The sequence below is a fragment of the Cantharellus anzutake genome (assembly GCF_015039405.1).
Source record: "Cantharellus anzutake strain C23 chromosome Unknown EI90scaffold_133, whole genome shotgun sequence".
Lineage (NCBI taxonomy): Eukaryota > Fungi > Basidiomycota > Agaricomycetes > Cantharellales > Hydnaceae > Cantharellus > Cantharellus anzutake.
This window is the reverse complement of record NW_024067083.1, coordinates 1-20,792: the sequence shown is the minus strand read 5'-3', so window position 1 is coordinate 20,792 and position 20,792 is coordinate 1. Positions and strand designations below refer to the sequence as shown.

General features: G+C 51.1%; 6 protein-coding genes across 6 annotated transcripts; 2 read left to right on the top strand and 4 right to left on the bottom strand.

Annotated features, from left to right (window-relative positions):
* Positions 1 to 1,036: 1,036 nt before the first annotated feature.
* On the bottom strand, positions 1,037 to 5,159 carry EI90DRAFT_3159163 (uncharacterized protein). Its single transcript, XM_039066220.1, has 2 exons — positions 4,071 to 5,159; positions 1,037 to 4,009 (listed from the first exon to the last, which is right to left on the bottom strand). The coding sequence occupies exons 1-2, from the start codon at positions 4,855 to 4,857 to the stop codon at positions 1,197 to 1,199; spliced, it is 3,600 nt and encodes a 1,199-aa protein (XP_038908850.1). The 5' UTR covers positions 4,858 to 5,159; the 3' UTR covers positions 1,037 to 1,196.
* Positions 5,160 to 5,211: 52 nt separating this feature from the next.
* Positions 5,212 to 7,101, bottom strand: EI90DRAFT_3088247 (uncharacterized protein). The gene is made up of 5 exons (XM_039062261.1): positions 6,563 to 7,101; positions 6,300 to 6,458; positions 6,177 to 6,239; positions 5,953 to 6,105; positions 5,212 to 5,879 (listed from the first exon to the last, which is right to left on the bottom strand). Exons 1-5 carry the CDS (start codon positions 6,614 to 6,616, stop codon positions 5,310 to 5,312), a joined length of 999 nt encoding a protein of 332 aa, XP_038908849.1. The 5' UTR covers positions 6,617 to 7,101; the 3' UTR covers positions 5,212 to 5,309.
* A 273-nt stretch (positions 7,102 to 7,374) lies between these two features.
* EI90DRAFT_3135206 (fungal-specific transcription factor domain-containing protein) lies at positions 7,375 to 9,994 on the top strand (the record flags this gene model as incomplete). Its single annotated transcript, XM_039064716.1, has 6 exons — positions 7,375 to 7,530; positions 7,561 to 7,728; positions 7,784 to 7,816; positions 7,877 to 8,282; positions 8,336 to 9,179; positions 9,235 to 9,994. 6 exons carry the CDS (start codon positions 7,375 to 7,377, stop codon positions 9,992 to 9,994), a joined length of 2,367 nt encoding a protein of 788 aa, XP_038908848.1.
* Positions 9,995 to 16,613: 6,619 nt separating this feature from the next.
* Positions 16,614 to 17,361, top strand: EI90DRAFT_2946499 (uncharacterized protein; the record flags this gene model as incomplete). The annotated part of the gene is made up of 3 exons (XM_039055344.1): positions 16,614 to 16,800; positions 16,860 to 17,214; positions 17,268 to 17,361. The coding sequence occupies 3 exons, from the start codon at positions 16,614 to 16,616 to the stop codon at positions 17,359 to 17,361; spliced, it is 636 nt and encodes a 211-aa protein (XP_038908847.1).
* A 1,254-nt stretch (positions 17,362 to 18,615) lies between these two features.
* Positions 18,616 to 19,745, bottom strand: EI90DRAFT_3088235 (uncharacterized protein). The gene has a single exon (XM_039062260.1). The coding sequence runs from the start codon at positions 19,566 to 19,568 to the stop codon at positions 18,720 to 18,722; it is 849 nt and encodes a 282-aa protein (XP_038908846.1). The 5' UTR covers positions 19,569 to 19,745; the 3' UTR covers positions 18,616 to 18,719.
* Positions 19,746 to 20,095: 350 nt separating this feature from the next.
* EI90DRAFT_346901 (uncharacterized protein) lies at positions 20,096 to 20,595 on the bottom strand. Its single transcript, XM_039067508.1, has one exon. It carries the CDS (start codon positions 20,502 to 20,504, stop codon positions 20,181 to 20,183), a length of 324 nt encoding a protein of 107 aa, XP_038908845.1. The 5' UTR covers positions 20,505 to 20,595; the 3' UTR covers positions 20,096 to 20,180.
* Positions 20,596 to 20,792: the final 197 nt, after the last annotated feature.

The following is a 20,792-nucleotide window of genomic DNA, read 5'->3' as shown; positions in this document are numbered from 1 at the left end:
AAGTCGATGTAGCTGTAGATTGAAAATGCTGGTCCCTTTGGCGAATGTTGGCTGTGAGATCGGTCAATAACATGTTCCATGCATGATCAGAAGATTCAGAACGATGCTCGTGAGTGGATGGTCAGTGGGTTATATAACTGGGGTAAGATGTGTGTCATGCAGAATCATGCATAGCAGTTGGGACAAAGAACTATATAAGATGGCATTATGGGACTTTTTTTTTTTGGGGGGGGGGGGGGGGGTCGAGCTAGCACGGCAAGTACGACGACTCGCAGTATTTTTGGGAGGCCTCATGCGTGTCGATCGATGCACGTTAGCATGGTGTCGAGTCGCTGAGCTCAGGCTAAACTATAACAAGTCGAGGGCCAGCTCCGATATCGATCGTATAGATTATATTATTCCCCCGGCCGAGATGGGAATGTTATGCATAATTGTGCCCCTGAAGAACACTGCAATCCTACTGCATGGTGTGATTGGTGTGGACTGTCCACTCTCGCGCGTCATGTCAGCCCAGGGATGAGCTTGAACCTGAGACGGGAAGGAGGGGAAGGAGAGGGAAAAAAAAAAACAAAAAACAAAAAAACCACAGCACCCAGGATTCCCATGTAGTCCCCCACCATAGTACTAACTGAACGGTACTCGGCTTAACTTCGCAGATCGGACGGGATGCGGTGCTTCCCGAAACCTATGGCCGTGGATAGCGGCCCAGGGGATCTTACCTCTCATGATTGATATCTTGTCTTTTTAATCAGCTTTATCAGACTAAAGTACCTGGGTGCAATGGCAAGATGTTGTTAGACACCCAAAGTAGTTCTCAGTTTAAAATTCATATATCCGTCATGATTATCATACTTTGTACGTACGTTACAGATTTTTGGGTCAGAATCAACGTCGAAAAAAGGGTGAGGTGAGGTCATCCACGAAAGCAACACGATGAGAAAGCGAATATTTTTTCAAAAGTGTGAATGTTAGGTGAAAGCAAGAGAAGCCGTGTAATAAACTGTATATGAATGTACCAAACCCTGAAATAGTAAAACACGAAAGGAAAGAAAAAAAAAAAAAACAAAGAAAAAGATAAATAAAGAAAAATCGAGTAATCGAATATAGGTACGAAGACGAATGTAAACAGGCGAACAAGAACGAATACGTTGGGGAAATGTCGTCCATTTAGAGACATTTAATTCTCGATGTCAGCGTCAGTCGTCCCGCAAACTGATGCTGATTAAATCGTTCAGATGAATCTCGTCTTCTGTCCGTAAGTTAAGACTGCTCCCGGGAGAAGGTGGAGGTGACAGGGTCCTGTTAAACGTAGACTCCGTGGGCGAAGAAGCAACGATCGGTGGAGTAGCAGCCAGTCGCGACCGAGCACGAAAAGCAACCCCGCCTTCATTCCCGGGGTGGGTATCTCGATCATCGGACCACTCGTCCGCCGAAGAAGTGGTAGCGAGGACATCATTCATGACGGGACTTTGTTCATTCATCAGCATGGAAGTCGTCCCTACACCAGATATTTGGGGTAAGGTAAAAGAAGATTCAGAGGGTGCGTAGCGGTGTCGGGATGTTGTGTGGTTGCCCGTTTTCGTTTTCGTTTTCGTTGAAGCGGAGTTAGTAGTCGTCATTGTGTTTGTGGTTGTAGCGGTAATTTGTGATGAGGATCTGGGTTTGGTTTTCATGATTGTCGCAACGTCATGGGAGGTGAGATTTCGCTTGCTAAGTGGAGGGGGAAGATTGGGTTCTTTGCTCATCGTCAGCTCGACGTCCTGTTCGACGTCCCCCGATGCACCATCTTCGTCATCGGTTTCAAAGCGAGAGACAGCTCCAGAAGTAGCTCGTCGCCGTGATCTCAGCTGTTCTAGACGGGTACGCGTATCTTTGATGCTTCCTGTTCGCGAGCCATTCATACGAGGCGATGTGTCCTCTGCTGATATACGAGCCGAAGCAGGACGCATCGCACTTTCCTTATCTAGGAACGGCAGAGGCCCCCGTGGCGTGACGCTTCTCCTTCGCTCTACCTTGCCTACGTACTTCTCCTGATCACTGTATTTCTCGTACCCCATGAGCCTACTTTCCAGCTCCGTCACATATGCTTCCAACTCCTCATTGATAGACCGCAAGAGGCCATTCTCCTCGCTAAGCTCTCTGACGCTCTTCTTCGCCTCTCCGAGGGCCACAAGTAGCGCATCGGTTTCGAGTTCATGCCGATCCCTCAGAGCTTGGATAGTGTTTGCATTCGCATTCGGGTGGGGTTGCATGCTGTACGGTTGACCATGAGAGCTAGAATAAAGCGTACGAGAGGATGAGACAGGAGACTCTGCCCCAAAATGGGGTGACACCCTACGGCTGGTACCATTAGAGCTTGAGTGACTTGCAGGCTCCGAGGGCGTTGAATCAGGGCGATAATAGGGTTCCCCATTTGAACCGTGGCGAGAGTGACCGTCTCTTGTATCACCTCTATATCCAAGAGTTGAGGTAGACCTAGCGCCAGGCGACCACCCAGAGAAAGCGGTGTGTGGTCTCTTATAAATCTCCCCTGAAGAATGAAGGGGCATATCAGGGGAATCAGGGGAAGACTTTTTTCCGAGCAATCCTGCAGCCTTGAATGCTCTGTAGGTTCTTGGACCAAGGAAGTCCGCCGGTGGCGCTCCGCCAAGACGACTCGTGGAGCGCATTGCACCACCTCGCACTTCCACCCCTGGTCCAGGCACATTGGAGTGTGACGGACGTTGTAGATCGACACTATGACTCCGTCTCGGTCGTATTGTCCGCGAAAGATTTGGCTGAGAAATAGAGGTATCGTCAGGCCGATGAAACACTCCCTCAACACCAATCCGACGAGATGGTAACTGCGTACTGACCCCAAGAGAGGAATACGATCGAGGCGGTGTCGGTCTTTGAATTTCAGGAGTGCGTGAATGGCTACTGTCGGGTCGTCGGAATTCCTGACTCAGTATTGCAAGCTTATTCTTGAAAGGAAGGTTCCCGTTGGATGTTGGCTCATCACGTTGATTCGATGGCGGTCGGCTGAATCCAGCATCATCGAGTGAGAGACGGGAAGAGGAAGGTGGATATTTCGACAAAGTGGGGGAAGGGCGTTTCGCTGCCATGGGTACCGCTCGGATTCCAGGGGATGTGGGGGAGGAAGACGATGCAGGAGAAGAGACAGTGGGACGAGGGTAATTGTTCGTATCATGTCGTGTCTTTCGCGGTGAGGTGCTAGGGTTACCACCCCTGCGGATCCCTCCAGGTTCATCGTTCTCAGACACGGAAGGAGGTGTAGCCGTTGATGTGCGTAGTGAATTCTCATCTGTGACACCTAGTTCTCTGGGCATAGCGCTTCTCGCGGTTCGGTGTGTCACCGAGGTTCTGGACTTAATGGGTGTAGATGAAACAACAATCGTAAGATCCTTCCGTGTAGAGGAAGCAAGACTCTTCCTCTTTGGAGATGACGAAAGGTTTGTTCCTGCTGTTGTCATTCCTGCCATATATCTAGAATCCCCAAGTGGGTGACGAGGATTCCAAACAACAGCCAAATCATCATCCACATCCAAATCAGGACTAATATGTGTCTGCTCAAGAGGAAGTTTCGAGGCAGCGCTGTCCCGCCTTTCCTCTTGTTCTCCTTGGGCCGATTGCTGCTCATCGTCATCGCATCCCTCGCTACTGTCAGCCAGAGGAGCTGCAACCGCGCTTGAATCCAATCCAGCTTCCTCCAATCCTTTAGCCAACGAGAGTGTCGACCCAGAGTACGGAATAGGTGGTATATCAAGCTTCATGAGTGAATCCTCTGCATCGAGAGTCCCAAGATTGAGCTCGCGACTAACTTGAGCTTCGCTTCTCAAACTTTGTTCCTCAAATGACACTTTAGCAGTGCCCTTCGGTGAGGTGCGCCTAGGCTGGAGCTGTATCGGCTCGCCGAGATTGAACGACGCCTCCGGTTCCGTCTGTTCTGAGATGCGTGAGTGTTCCACGAAGTTAACTTGACGAGGCCTTAGATCCAGTGGTTCTATTGCTAAACAAATAGGTCGTCAGGATAAACGTCCGCCAAGATAGAACAGTGTAAAATAGCTCACCTGATGGGGGACATGATGGTACAGGAGAAGCATTTCGAATGTTGAGAGTTGATTGTGTTGCAGCAGGAAGAGCAGAAGGCTTCGTAAACGGTGTCTGGGGAGCAACAGAAGAGGACGTCGAAGCCATCAGTGATTGTGGTAAACCTCGCCCAAGAGCGGAATATGTCGGAGTAGGTGTTGACAAAATACTCGACAAGTTGGGATTGAACGGAGCCTTGGGGTCTGGAGAATCCTGAATCATAGTCGGAAGGTCAAGACTACGAGATGATGACAACGATGGCGGTGGTCCAATATTCAACACCAGACTTTCTTCACGTATAATTTCCTGCCCATATCCGGAAGCAGGAGAATTCGGGGCTGGGCTGTTCGCATGACCACTACTCCCTTTTTTCGAAGAGAATGGCCCTCCAAATGAGAATTTGGATCGCAAACTTCCCGAAGTCGTCCGCGGTGTCATCAACGACGACCCCAGAGAAAATTTAGACTTCAATGACCTAATGCTCCCTGACAAAGCCCTTCCACTGCCTCCGCTCGATGAAGGAGGTGTGTTGACATTCGACCCATCCACAAGTACAGAGAGACGATCTTTCTCTCCCATTTGGATTGATGCCCTAGAAGCCATCAGACCTGATGCAGACCTATTATCATTACCATGACCCGAATGCAGAGAAAACGTGGGAATAGATATGGAGGAAGGCACAACGCTGCTCGCACGAAAACTCGAAAACGAACGTCGACCGGTCGACGGCTTTGAAGCGACTGCTTCTGGTACAGCTCCTGCCGACATTATAATTTGCTGCAAGAATTACAATGTTAGGTCCGGGCACAATCCTCAAGGGCGTTAAACAGCGATAATTGACGTCGTTCGGTCGTTACGGATTTCGCAAACAGGCTCGCTGGTGAATTCCAGTTTTCCTCGCAGGGAAAGAGGCTCCAACCAAAATTTAAGGGAAAGTGTGATCGACGACAGGACCTCAAAGGAGAGCGAGGAACTCTCAGCGTCGCGAGCCCGTAGCGCCAGAAGGAACGAAAGTAGGGGAGAAGAAGGATTTTGAGACGGCGGAGAAATTACGAGGACGGACTGGGGACAGGCGGATGCAAAATTTGAATTGCAGCATTCAATCCGCAATTCAAAAATGAGTTGAAGTTACCTGATCGAAAGTTTCCATATTTGGACTTCATACATACACGAGAACAAATGACGAAAAGATAAAAATGTGTACAGGAAGTTGGATATCATCAAGAAACAATGAGGGAGCGCATGAGCTGGAAGAAATGGTCTTGGAAAACGAGGAGTAAAAGTAATGCGACAGTAAACATGTATTTAAACACCATATCCGCACCAGGAAATTCAACCACCTCCCATGGTGATTCAACAGGTCGTAACAGATCATCATCAGACTGTTCAAGGACGTAAAGGCGCCACAGTAAAACCCATTGGTTGATGCAGATGTTAGGCAAGGATAAGGCATCCTTGGCGTGCGGGGAGGCAATATCTATAAGAACCGGAGGCTGGCGCATTGGTGCGAGTGCAGGCACCAAAGTAGGAGACGGAGGAGGCAGCGTGACAGGAAGCAGGGAACGAAATAGCGACGACGTTTCAACGGAGTCTGTTGGCGTAGAAGGCGTGACCAGGATAGTCGGGATTTCCCAAGCGCTGAAGGAGGAGAAAGGGGTCTCTGGAAGCTCTGGCTCCTTTAAAACTTTCATTTTAAGGATAACGTCATCTATGTCAATGTCGTGGGTATCGATACGTTTGATAGCATGAGGGTTCGTGAGAGGCTCAAATTCCCCAAGCAAGTCAGTGTCCTGGGACGCAATGAGTGTTGACAAATCAGTTGAAATCCTATCTTTAATCAAGTCTGTATAATATTTGATATACCTTCACAGCGCTGCTTTCAGAATCGCTTGATGCTATGGAGACTGATGGGAGAGAGAAGGATATCTCAATAGCGTGAGGCGGAGTCTTGCATTCATCGGGGGTTGAGACTTCTGACGAAGAAGTGCTCGCGAACGTGAAATCCTCAGGGGAAGTCTAAATGAAAGTGATGTCAGTGTGAAACAATTCATGAAACGTGAAAAATGATAAGAGAAAGGACAGCTTACGTGCGATTGCACATCTGTAACTGATGGGAAACTAACGTTGCACTCGGAGCAGTCACTGCTAGCCTATAAGAAAGAGGCACATGGATCAATCAGTGGCTCCAATACAGGAAGTTTGAAACTCACGGCTCGTGGAGTAAATGGTTTCCATTTTTTGAGGGCCTTGGCTATGTTTCTGGCAACGATCCTGGGTATCAACTTGCGTTTCTGGCCTGCTCCTGCCCGATGGGAAAGTGATTTGACGAGCACCAAGCTCTGGGAAGGTGTTGCGCGTGCCAGTGCAGGCTGCAAAGTTTGAAGGTTAGATTGAACAATATCATCATGTTGGAGATTTGGAAAGAAAAAAGTTACTGATGCGGGCAATTGATCATGAAGAAGCCACAACATACTCGGGATAGGCCGGTCGCTGAGGCGAAGAACGAAGTCATTGGAGATGCAGACATGCCAAGGCAAGAAAATCAATAGATGAGTGAAATTTTTTTGCCCAAAGGGTGTGGTACTATCCTCCTACACGAGCGCAGTTATAATCAAAAAGCGTTGGAATTCGAACCAAGAAGCCGTAAGACTGAGACTGGCATCAGTTTCTCTCCTAAAGGGAACAGCACGAGATGCAAGACAGAGACAGAGACATAGAACAACCTATACGTCCAAGTGACAACTATGCAGCGATCGCTGCGAACGTTCCTCATGTGCGGGAAAAAGTGGGGCAAGTAATAGCCGGAAACCGTCACATTGTTCAACGTTGCTTGATAAGACTCGACCCTTGATTCGTCAGCCGAAGTCCAATGGACGTGGACCTCACGCCACCACTTGGCTAAATGAGTAAGCCATTATACTCAATAAGGGGTCTACCCTCTCGGAACACAAACTCCGGGCCTCAGAAGCCACTCCAAGCATGATGCGCACTGCAAACAAGCGCCCATCTGCCTCGTGGGATTTGTGAATGTATTGAAGGGATTGGCCGAATAGAGTCGTCACAACTGAATACAGATGTCACAAAGTCACATATCTGTGACACTTCTATAGGTTCCTTTGGAACTCAGGCCGTCCAAACGGACGAGTGCCCCCCCATCGGCCGCATCCACCCTTAGGGCTTCACGCAAAGAGTTCATCTTTTCACTTCTTTTTCACTATCTTTCTAATAGCACTTACCGCCTTCTATCAAAGCTGTACCCGCACCTAATCTATATCCACTTATTCAATGCCAAAGGCAGTGGCCAAAAAGGACGTCTCTCCAGACAATGATCCCCCAGTTTCAAAGCGCAAGCCCAGAGCCCCCGCGCCAGTTGAAGATGAAGCCAAGGAAAAGCGCCAGAGAGGAAAAGACGGGTGCCTTACCTGCCGGATGCGAAGAAAGGTGAGAATCTTCTCCTTGATATATCATCAGTCGCGGCGAAACGTGGTCTGGGCCTCCCTCGGTACCGATGTTCTGATTGCATCCATTTACCACCAGAAATGCGAGACTCAACGAAGTCCCGATGGCTCATGTTACACCTGCACCCGTCTGAACTTGGATTGCTTGGGCTTTGGCAACAAACGCCCTGACTGGATGAGAGTGAGTCGTTTTCCACCATGCATTGCCCATCGTTTCATCGCTTCATTTATGCTAGGACAAAGCTCGTTTAGAGCATGAGCGCCAACTTGTGAGCACCTTTTCTCGTTTGTGGTTTGTCATAATTCTCACACTCACTCATCCTTCGCAGATCAAAAATCGTCTTGTCGCCCAAGGTCTCGTGCGAGGCGTGCACAAATCCGAGACTGGAGAAGCGATTTCGGTGCGCAGAAGGAGGCCACGCAGACCAAAGTCTCCGGAATCCTCGACTTCCAGTGAGCCAAAGGAACAGACGAAGACGCCTTACCTAAGGCGGCCAAGCACCCCTTCGTCTTCGGATGAGGTAGCCCCTCCCCCAACCGTTGTCCCTGATATCTCAAACGGGGAGAGTGTCCGCGTTGATCCTTCTCATAACATCGAACTCCCATCCACCACCGAATCGCCAATATCCCCGACAACGACTTTCACATCCTGGAATACGACTGATGCCTCTGATCATCCTACCAGCCCCATTACATCTCCCGAAGTGCGGACGAGCTTAATGCCTCAAGAGCTAGGTTTGTCAGATGTTATAGCTCAATAGGTACAAGTCTAACGGACTCCCACACAGACGTTAGCGCTGCAGATTCAGGGGGGGTTATAGGAATTGGTTCTAGTGTGGTGAACGACCCATACGGTTCTTTGGAAGGCCTAGTACCTTTCATGCCAGCTGAGATTCCTGCGATCCCCAATACCTATGACAGCTACTCGGCTGTGACGAATGACTACTTCTCCGACATGACTCGACAGTTCCAGATGCTTGTCGAATGGGGACTCGATCCCCAAGTGGCCGCGGCAATGGTGACCCAGAGCTTGGAGGGTCCGTCTTCTTACAACGACTTCTCCGGCTTGATCGCATTCAACCATGTCCCCAAGATCCGCTGCTTGGTGCCTCCGACTCCATTGGCCGAAAATCAAGAGGACCTCATCTTCTATTACTTTTCGCGCGTATCTCAGATGCAGTACATTTACGATCGTACCTCGGTCGATACAATGCATTCGTTCATCACTAGAAACCCTCACGGGTCTGTTGCCAGTGCTATTATCGCTTTGTCGTCATTGCATGATGCACGGATGCGCGCTGCTGAAGGGGGCATAATTGGCCATTTGCGCACGTCCAATTCCCATGACCTCTATTTCAATAGGGCGCAGAACGAACTTAATTCGATAGTTAAAAGTGGCCGTTCCTTGACCGAAGCGGAGGCCACTGCAGCACTCCATTTGATCTCCTGGTGGCTGTTCCAAGGTGGCTGGCAAGGGGGGAAAAGCGGGGGTTCAGGCTGGCTTGAAGCCCTCGACGTAGCGTGCGATTGGTATGAGAAGAATAGCGGCATCTTGAGCAGTGGTCCAGAGCCGCTCAAGACGATATACAAACTAAATCCTGAAGGTCGTTTTGCTGCCCGAACAACCATGTGGTGAGTACCGAATCTTCAGATGCACCTCGAGCGGCTGACGATTGTGCCTGAACAGGATGGACATTTTCTCGGGAATAACACTTCTTCGCCCGCCGCGGTTTTCTCGCTTGTATGAGCACCTGTTAAACTATTCCCCCGGTCAATCAGACTTCTTCCTGTCAACGAACGGATGCTGTGATGAGGTCATGTTTTGCCTCTCAGCTATAGTCAACTTGGAGCACAACAAGTACCACGATGAGCTCAGCACTATGGAGCCTTACGATCGTGAAGTTGCACATAGCGATTTTATCCTTCGCTCGCACAAACTTCGCAAACAACTCCTCTCGATCGATTGCTCAACTCAGCCCATCTCACCCTTTATTGAGCTTTCGATGGAGTCATCCTCCTCTTCTGCATACCCTTTCACTCATAGCAATCCCAACGTGCCCGACACGTATCCTACTTCCGAAATCTTCCGGCAGGCCGCACTTTTGTATTTGAGCACGGTCACTTCCGGATACTCCCCTTCCGTGTCGCACACCCAAGACGCTGTCGCAGCCCTAAAGCTATCATTGGAAGCTGTGCCATTCGACATGGTAAACAAGGTCGACAGAAGCCTAGTTTTTCCGATCTGCCTCGCTGGATGCATGACAGATGATCTAAATTTACGTACGTTCTTTGGTGGACGACTGAGAAGTCTAGGTAACACGGTGGGGAACACCATTACCGCGCTCCAGTTGATGGAAGCTGTTTGGGGCATGAGGGACTCAACGGGTGAGGCTGTGGCTTGGAGGGATGTGATGAACGAGATGAAGTTCGAGTTGTTGATGGTTTGATGGCGCTCCGGGTGCGCGTCATACTCTGCTAAATGTTTCTGGGGTTTTCACACAGATGTCGCTTCGTAACTTGCGAAAAATCTTTCCCGGTCAGCTGAGGGTCAACAACCTCTTGTTGAATCCCTGTGAGGGCGCGTCCTTTACCCTCGCTGACTTACATCCGTACACTCCCGCTCTTTTCACCCCTTCACCCCTTCTATTCCGCCACCTACGTCCTGTGTTTTTCCGCTTTGCTATCACGGTACTATCTCTCATAAAACGGTGGGCTTGGGAAGGGAGGACCCAATTCCCACTCGATTATTGTTACAACTACCTCCCTAACTTATTTGTGCATTTTTTTCCCGTTACATGATCCTGTCCGTTGCGGACACTACATCTTGTTTCTCAGATAACCAACCAACTTTTTGCAATATGGTACGTGCAAGATATGATGCCACGATAAATCCCACCCTCATTTCCCTAACCACCATTACCGCATATGCAAGTTGGGGCTTGCTTTCGATGCTTCTTCCTCGTGGTACCCTTGTCCTACCGCCTTGAATGGAATGATAATGACAATGAAGCTGCGACTTCTTGAGGTTACTCTCAAGTGTTGTGGTATTAGGATCTTTTCCGTATCCTCCAAGTCGAACTGTGGCTTGTGATAATCGACAACATATATCTAGAAATGGTGTAGCTAGTGCATTGTTATTGCTTCATCAGCGGCCGCGCGCACGCGATGTAACTGATTTGTATGGTATAACTTGAAACGTGTGGATATGATGGATTTGCCTTTTTACACAGGCCTTTTGGTTCTTTTCAGCGATTGGGTCCGGGTTAACTCGAATTGGGAAGTTGGAGCACCGCCAGCCATCCATCACTTGAAACATTGTGTAGCTTCGCGGTTGTAGTATAAAGATAGAGGAAAATGAGGCGGATGGACCAGTGTAAGATGGCGAGCGGACTTTGAACTTTCCTTTTCTCTCTCACCACTTATTTCAATCGCTTCAGGCGAGGCAGAAGCTGCGCGTGCACCGGTATTCCGGTCGATGGCGGTGCTTCGGTTGGTAGGTGAGTGCCCGAATGGTCTAGAGTTATAAGTGTTCGGGATCGTGTCACAAGTTTGACAGGTGTCACCCTCCGGAAAGTCAACGTTGGTTGGTGCGCGCGCATCACCAGTAATGTTATGTATCATCTAATTGGTTATAAGAGTTACATCACCTGCTACGTTTTAAATTGATCCGCGCGGGGATATTATCGGTTAGTGAGCCTGTACAGGTCTGACGGTAAGTGCTTCAGGTACACTTATCTCAGGGAAAGTTTGATTCTGAAGGACCAACGTTGGAAGTTGTTGAGAGCAGCAACAAATCCTGTGCTCAAGGAAAGACCTTGGTCGAAAGCGGTAACGAGAAACCCAGTTTCAACATTGGTTCAATGGTTGCATCATCAAGGGCCATGTGGCAACCAAGCTGCGAGTCACCTGCCGTTGTTGCTTCATGTTCGCAGCTTTAGCGTGGAACTTGGTGGTGTGCCGCTACAGATGCCTCCCCGGGGCGCTTGTGTGTGATGCACTCCAGGACGGCGAATAAGCAGGTGGGGTGCTTTGTAAACGATCAATTAAGCCCTTGTCGCCGAAAAAGTCGTGAGAGAAAACAAGCGAATTTCGTCTGTGCGCAGTCATGTGACCTCTCAGGGTTCACGGCGCAGAACAGGCTTATGACGGTTATATCAGCATCAGAGACTTGCGGGATTGATAGAGCCATGCTACTCCGGGGTTTGAAGAATGTCCACACCCAAAAATGTAGCTATCCGTTACTTCCGGAAGGCTCTGGCAAGCTTTCCTGATGCCTTGAGGCAGCCTCATGTACTTTTCAGTTGACACTCCAAGCGCACCACATCCACACCATATATGCACGGCATCCTCATCTTTTACTCTCCTTCTTCGCCTGTATCCTATATCTTTCCAAAGCATCCAGACCTTGCCTGCTCTTTGCCATACCTCTTGGAACACTGAACACGTAGAACAGTCCTTTGCTCACTCTGGCAACCGTACACGCGCTCTGATTCAGTTTTCTAGGCTTGACAACGGAAACCTCCACTAGGTTATTGGCGTTGAACCTTCGGATACATCGACACAATGCCACTCGAGCAACCTGCTCGCCCATCTCTCATCCCGAGGGATTTCTACGAAGTCCTTGGCGTACACCGCGACGCCACAGCTCGGCAAATTGTGTATGCCTATCGGTCTTTGGTACGCCTCATTACGCTTGGGACCACTTCACACTATTCTGATCAGATGAACATGGCAGGCAAAAGTATGGCACCCCGACCTCTCCATTACGAACAAAGAGCAACGAGCTCGAAGGTTCATGGAGGTATGTCCTTATGCAATAAACTGAACTTTCGGTGAAGGATGGCTTATTCGAATTCCTCGGCAGGCACATGAAGCCTACATGATCTTGTCCAACCCAGACAGTCGCGCATTGTACGACTCCATCCATGAGACTGATCTTTCTCACGACCTAGAACCATCTCCGTTGGAATTGCCACCAACTGGAGACACTTTCAACCCCGATCCTTCCTTTCCTTCTACATCCCGTCCGGTGACTCCAACACCTCACTCCACTGCACGTCAAGACACTCAGCCTTCGATGGCCGCGAACTTGCACGGTCGGTCTGACTTTGACCAAAGCACAATACGAGACGCTCCGCCTACCGCCGATTATATTCCTCCGACGCCGTTTACGCAGTATTACAACGAACATGCACTCGCTGGACAACCACCCGAGACTCCGACGACCCCGGTTCCACCTGCAGCGCAAACGCAAAATACCGACACTCTGGGTGATGATTCTGGAATTCAAACGGCTGAGACAACACCAAAAGCAGCTCTCACAGAACTTCCTGCTCAGAAGGCAGAACTGCTGGATCCCAAACCGCCAGTGGAGACCAAAGAGACCAAGGAGGCAGAGGATCCTCCGGAGACACCTGTAACCGAGAAGCCTGCGGATGCAGCCCCAGGTGCGCCTTTGCCGTCGCAGGAGTCACAAGGTGACCAAGAGGCACCCCAACCCGAACTGAAAGTGGCTGAGCCGTCTGTGGATGAGGCCCAAAAGGACATTACAACGCCGGATCCCCCAGTGGATGATTCTCAACCCGCATCTGTCCCGAAGCCTAATGCGGAGCCGGACCCGCCTGTTGCTCTGCCTGTTGCTGATGTTCCGGAGCCCGCCTCTGAAGAAGGTGCATCGGGCATTCCCGTTGCATCTTCTGAAAACGATGCCCAAGATCCTACCCCGCCTCCTGAGACTCCCGTTGATGCCGAGATCACTACAAATTCGTCGACCGACCCCGAAGCCGAGATGCGGCAACATTCGGCGGATGCGTCCGACTCTCAGTTGATTCCTCCAAAAGAACTATCTTCATCACCCACGAATTCTGCCGCTCAGGAGCCGCCCGAAGGGGCAGGTTCCGCGACTCCCATGATGGATGACCCTGCATCCACTGTCACTCCCACGTCTCCAATTCCAGGTGGTCTGCAAGCAGCGGAAGAGGCTTCCTCACAGCCAACAGAGGCCACGACCAATGCTCAACTTTCTACTGCGACAGATGAAAACCAGCAGGCTGACACTGATACAGTGACGCTTTCCGAGCCAACTGAGAAAGCTTCAGAACCAGAAACCTCCGCACCGGTCACTCCTCTTCCTGAGACCCCTGTTGACCAGACGCTAGTCCCACCAACGCCAGCCGAGAATGAGGCTGTGACTACTCCAGATGCCTCCGACGACAAAGCAGACCAGAAGCAGGATATCGTCCCACCATTGGATCCTACCACACAGATCGGCAGAGATGCACAGGATAGCGACAGTGACGACATGCAATGGGATGACGACGACGACAAGACTCCTTCTGATATGTCAACAATTGACCGTGATGGAGATGACTTCGCTCCTATAACTCCGTTGACGGCGACACCACCTGTCGACGAAGCAGATGCTCTCAAAACCGACCCATCGCCTGCAGACGACCTTGTCGATGACGCTCAGACAGAAATCCCGACGGACCAAACGAATGAATTTACTGCGAAGGACGAGGAACCGGTCATCCCACAGGATCCTGCTGAATTAGCTGCTGAGGAACACCCATCTCCGACGGACTCTAAGCGTGCCGAAGAATCTCCTGCTAGCCCTTCGCAAGCAGCGCAGACTGCCGTTGCTGAGGACTCATCAAAGAGTCCGGAAGTGTCTGCACCGCCTCAATCCCCTTCGATGGATCTTACTCTGAGTACCCCTCTCCCCGACTCTCCTACCGCATCTACAGAGCACGAAACGCGTCCAGAAGACCCAGTGCCTGCCACAGTCCCTCCTACGACCATTCCTGTCACTGAGACTCCTACCTCGCCTTTAAAGGAAGCCGTTGAACCCGAGACTCCTCTGGAGAAATCTAATTCGGAATTAGGACCAGAGACTCGCCCACTTCCTTCCGACATCCCTCAAAACTCGCCTGTCGAACCTTCTCACGACGAGGCCCCGGCTCAGGATTCTATGCCCCCACCGGCTGACCAGACAAGCCCCGCCGACGATGACCCACCCTCTCCCCAGCAGACTGCACCCGAGTCTCCCGCGGGTGCAGAGAAGCAGGAGGAGAGTGGTGCTGAAACATCTGGACCTGCCGAGGAGAAAGTCTCGTCTCCAATGACTGCAACGCACGAGGACGCTACTGCGATGCCGTCACCAGTTACCCCTAGCCAGGAGACGGAGAAAGCAGACAAGAATGAGGACAGGAAGATCGAGAAGGAGAAGACTGAGGATGAGGGAGACGGGGAGAAGATCGAGAAGGCAAGTGGGGAGGACGGGGAGGACGGGGAGAGTAACAATAAGGCAGATGGAAAGGAGCCTGGAGAGGATGAGATCACCAGGAGTGTTGACGAAAAGAAGGGGGATGGGGAGGACATCGAGAAGGTAGATGAGAAGAACGAGGGAATTGAGAAAGAGACGGTGGAGAAGAGTGGCGAGAACGAGGAGCAGCTGCAGCCGCAGCCACAACAAGAGCCGGAGAAGCAGAAGTCGGAGGGGGGCGATGAGGAAAAGGAGACGGAAATGGGCGATGGCCCAGCTGGGACTCTTGCTGTTAGTGATGCACCCGATGCGAATGCTGCCGATGTCACCGCAGCTACTTCCAGGAATGCAGATCCACACGAGGCAACTCCACCTTTGACAACGCCCATCCAAGACCAGGCTCTTCAAGAGGAGAGACCCGGCCCAACGGAATCGGACGTCGCGACCGCCGACGCGGAGACCAAGGACGTGGATGAGACGCAGACCCCCTTGGGTATTGAGCGACCGCATGGCAACGATGAGACTGGTGCCGACAGGGAAAAAGTGGAGTCTGGATCTGATGAAGTCACGCCTGATGTGGATGCGGGCCAGTTAGCTGTGCATGAGGGGGAACCGGAGCAGGAGCCTAAGGAAGTAGAAGATGCAACTCGTGGTATTGGTTCCGAAGCCGAGAAAGCGATTAGCGATAAAGATCTGCCGGTTCCTACAACTGAGGTCCCAACACAGGCCAATGACGACTCGGTCGGTGGGACTCAGAGTAACGAGGCAATCGAGACACCTGTAGAAAGTGCTGCAGCCCCTGCCCCCGAACCCTCCACTACGATCGATGCTGACCTTACTGCTGACCCGTTGCCAGAGGATACCACTGATTCTCTCAATGTACCACCTCAGCCCGAAGAGGAGCAAACTCCAGGTGACCCTACCTCAGAACCCACCGTTGCGGCTCCTAGTGACGCGGCTCCCGATGCCCATGAACCATCCTCTGCAGACACTCCTCCGGATCCACCGAAAGACCCACTCCCGGACATATCTACAACGCCCAGCGAACCTGCACCTACCTCCAACCCCGCGGAGACTACCACAACCTCAGCCGATGACGCACCTACTGATGAAGAACCCGCCCATAGTGAAGCCGTGGCCCCCACACCCGATGCCCCGTCTACGGACACGACCGTGCCTCCCGCCAGCTCTCAGACTCTCAGTGCGGCAGCAGACCCCGTCCCGGCTACCCCCGAAGACAATACTCCAGCTCCGTCGAGTCCCGCTGGGACCATCCGTCCATCCTCTCCGAGAGTGCTTCTAGAGCCTAAGGAGTCTGAAGCCTCCCAGGAACCTCAGAAGGAACCAGAGACGCCTGCTACTCCTACCGGTCCTACCCAAAAATCGCATCCAACTGAACAACGGGCTCCCCAACCCCCTCCACCAAATCCTGAAGCCAACACGGTTCCAGCAACTCCGACGGACGATGGCTTCCGCACGATCATGCCGAACACCCCTATAGGCCCTTCCTTTAGTGCCCGAATTCCCAAGAGCAATGTGAACCCTGTCAACGAGTCTGTTTTAGCCACACCCTATGACCAGACGCCAAATCCTCAAACACCTGCTGATTCAGATAACGAGTTTAGTCGAGGACCGGCAGATTCAAACAAGTAAGTATATGTTCGATCGTTCATAGTGTGTCTATCTCAAACTTGTCTCCCAGCCGTGCTCGACGCAAGGAGCGCCTTCAAACCAGACGCTCAGAATCTCATGATGGCGCAGCGACTCCAGCCCCATCGACAGCCACTGGAGAGCTGGGAACTATGAAGAACGGGAAGACTATTTCATCCCCACCTTCCATCCCACCGATCACTGCCTCGAACGGAGCTGTACCTGCCGAATGGCACTATCCTCTCCATGTATCACTGGACACTCTGTACACCGGCGCGAAACTTCGATACCGAGTAACCAGGTACCTACTAACTGGTCAGACGCAGGAGTCCTATGTTGGTGAGTGGTTCTTGCGATGATAAGGCCAAAGATCACTATCTGATGTGATGTGATAATAGACATCGAGGTGAAGCCTGGTTGGCGCAAGGGCACGAAGATACGATTCGCTGGACTTGGAAATGAACGAGCTCCGCCGCAGCCACCACAGGATGTTATCTTCATCGTGGATGAAATTCCTCATCCTCGGTTCCGTCGGGAGGGCTCGAATTTGTACACGACTGTTGACATTTCATTGCTTGACGCCCTTTCAGAAACTCGCCACGTTATCCAGGGTCTGGATGGCAAAGATATCATTGTGGACGTCGACTTTGCAGGCGGTCTTATCAGACCTGGGGACGTCACGAGGATTCCAGGCAAGGGAATGCCGATCCGGAAGAATTCCCAAGTCGTCGGACAAGGAGATTTGACAATTCGGTGAGTCATCACCCCGTCTGAATAGAGGAACCGTGCTGATATGTCAATGTTAGGTGGAACGTTGTATTCCCAGACAGCTTGTCCGAGCGTCAGCGACGGTTCATTAGAATGGCTCGGGATGAAGACCGGGACGACCGGACATCTTAGTCATATCCCAACGTTGCGCTGGACCGTGACTCGCATGGACCTCACTGTTCTTTTTACCCCGGGGCCGAACAACTAATCTTGTATGCTTAAGTAATTAGTTATGGTGTTTCATTGATATATGGGGAATTTCTTGAGTATGCGGCTTTCAAACTGAATGACTGAGCTTGCTGTGCCCTCGCATGTCTCCCGATCTTCTCTGCTACCTGAGGTACCCATTGATGCCAATGCTACTGCCAGCTCACGGACCAACTCAAAGGTCAAGACGCGGTAAATTTTGGTGAATGTGCCCAGGCTCCTCAAAATGAACAATCTTCATCACCCACAAGTCCCAGGCGCCATCCAATGGGCCTGGCTCTGCATGTACTACAATGGATAGCCCTACAACTACAGTTGTCCCTGCGTTCCCGGCCTCAGACAGCCAGCTGGAGACATGTCAGCGAAAGGGCAAGCCGCCGCCGCAGAGCATTGCCAGTTGCTCAGCTGTCAGCGGCAAGGACAAGTAGATCGAATGACGCTGGCATGGTGATGCTTCCTTCTCCGACTGAGAGAGTCCCAAAGCCGAGGACCCCTACGTGGGCCAGTGTAACACGCTTGTTGGTCAGAGTCAGTTTCCTAAAACGTTAATCACTCTCCACGACGGTCCCAAATACTTTCAGCGACAAAGGCGCCGATAGAAAAAATACAATCTCATGATCAGATATCCCCGCAGTTTGACGCCGATATGCCGACAATGAAAACGGGTTTCCTCATCCTGTGACCGTAAGGCGACCAGGCATCACAAACAACCACCATGTTCCCTAGCTCCTGTTGACATGGCATTCCGATGCCCTTCGTGCCGATGGTTGGGTAGTCAACAATATGTTGCCACCATAAGACAAAGCTAAAGGTTTCATTGTTGTTATTGCTTTGTCCCTTTGTGCTACTCAGAGATGTATATAAGCACGATGTGTGAGCTGAGAACAGCTCCTGCGCTCCCACGAACTCATAACCGAGATCCTATGGATACGCACCCCCCGCGCTTCTGTTACGAACACCTCGCCCCAAAACGCCTTCTCACTTCAGGTAAGTGCGGCGTATGCCGACCTGCAGTGACGCACTATAAAATGAAATCATTATCATCCTCATCATCAATCACCATGTTATTGGACGAGCAAGTAATCTTGTTAGGCTGAAGTGGTTAAGGTATTCATTAATACATTCATTGCGGATTTTTTGAGTTGACACCTGTCAAGTCGGGACTGGAACGAATTACAGACAACAGTCATTAAAAGGGCAGCACAATACATGTCGTAATCAAGAAAACTACACGGATCGGGTGGTATGGAATATTCAATCGATCCACGATAGCGAGAATCCTGCTAGGTCTTTGCCCGAAAGAATCCCAATTCCACCGCGCAAGTTGGGGCAACGGCGGGCACACGGATATCTTGACCCAGCGGGGAAAATGCTGGAGCCCCGAAGAAGCTATCTGGAAGGCAAGATGGATATTCCCTGACATGGTTTCTCCAAAACTGAACTCTGCGTTCATCATCAACCATAAACAGAAGTCCAGTTAGGCCAGGCGGCTGTATTCGGTTAAGAAGACTGGTAATCCTCAATATGAGATCGTATTCAAGGGTGGGTGCAACTGAATGGGGCTCGGTTTGCACCGACGATGTGAGTGCCTGAGGTGAAGGGAGAGAGGTGTTCAAATATGGTAATTTGCTGTCAGAGAGTGATTGGTTCACATAGTTATTGGGGCGAGCGGAGTCCGTCAACCCAGTACCCGCAGGCACAGAGTCGTAAAATTTGAACAGTTGTTCACTCTCGCCGATCAACAACCCCCGGTGGACGCCGGCAAGGTGCTCGTCCTCCGCGGCATTAATTATGGACTTGGGACGGGGATCAAATGTGAGTGATCGAGAACCCGCTGATCCCGGAAAGGGAGGTACGAAGTTATGAGCATTCGTGGTAAACTGTTCTTGTGGGTTTCCTAAAGGAGGAAAACTTATAGGAGAAGACGGGACCATACGATCGCTCCGTTGATGATGAAAACCAGATGGTTCCGCGGCTTCGGCTTCACGAGCGATTATACGAGCCTGAGGTCCATCCTCACGGAAGGCGACTAGAGATGGAGAGGCGTCTGTGAAGAGTTCGTTTCCCGAAAGCGGGCAAGATATGCTCCGAGTGAAAAACGTAAAATGGGGATGGGGATGTAGTGGAGGCATTCTAAGACCCCGCAGCACCTCAGGCTCATCCAAGGAGTCGCTGGGTTCGTTCACATGTTCGTCTCGTTTCTCTGGATCTAACTGACTGGCCGGTACAAGTGAGCCGCCATGGGAAAACGGTTTGATTCCTGGACCACATGCAGAGACATGGCCTGAGCTTCGGGGATGTGGGTGGGGGATGCTGTGAGCGGCGGACGTGGGGTGGTGAGGGAGAGGCAGCAGAGGCACTTCGGAGCCTTGTACTGCAAAATGGTTCTGCTCATCTGGAGGGTCGCTGGTTTCATTCACAGGCTCGTCTTGGGGCTTGTCTCGCTCCAAGTCGGATCCAGCGGTCCACAACAGGGTTTCCTCTTTTCGGCCTTGACGGTGAACCTTTGGCATGTGGTGCAGCAACTCGGGCACTTCATCCCCATAATAGTGCGCCAATGACAAGTGCCCGACTGTTACACCGGAATTTTTCTTTCCGAATTTGTCCGACAGCGACAGATAGATAACGCATACCTTTCGAGCTCTGCGAACGTCTTCCTGCCAACCAAGATCCGATTTCTTTCTTACAGGCCTCAAGCTTAGCATGATCCTACGCCGGAAACAGATGGTGCTTATCCCGTCAACTTAATCAAAATGAGATGGGGAGGGGCTTGATACCTTCATCCAAACCGGGCGTTTCTCTGCATATCCCAAGCACTCGACACCAAGGCGACTACAAGCCTCACAGAATCCCTTAGGGTCCTTCAGTTCAGTGCATTTCTGGGGCGTACTGAGTGTGTGGAATGTGGAATACAGAATGCAGAACATTAGACTGCGCACCTTACGCCGAATGCGGCAAGTGAGGCAGCCGTTTCTGGACCTGGAGGTTTTCTCCCCTCCATTTTTTTCGTAAGGTACATGACGAGGGACCGTCGACAAAGTAGGGGGGGGCGAGGGCACGCGGGGCATGAGGGGCTCTTGTGAGGGGGGATGGGAGGTGGCGAAATGTCCCGTTATTATAGCGTTTCAATACAATTCAAATCAGCGCTTGCCCCGTTATTATTATTATTATAACGTTTCAATAAAATCCAAATCAGCGCTGATCTAAACTAAACGGCCCTCGCTTGTTGTCACAAGCGCGCGCTGAAATCAATGTGCAAGGAGCCACTCGGAAGAGGGCTCCGGGAAGATGTCCTGTCACCATACCCTTTCAATGCAATTCAGATTGGCAATGATCCAGGCTGGGTGACCTTTGCT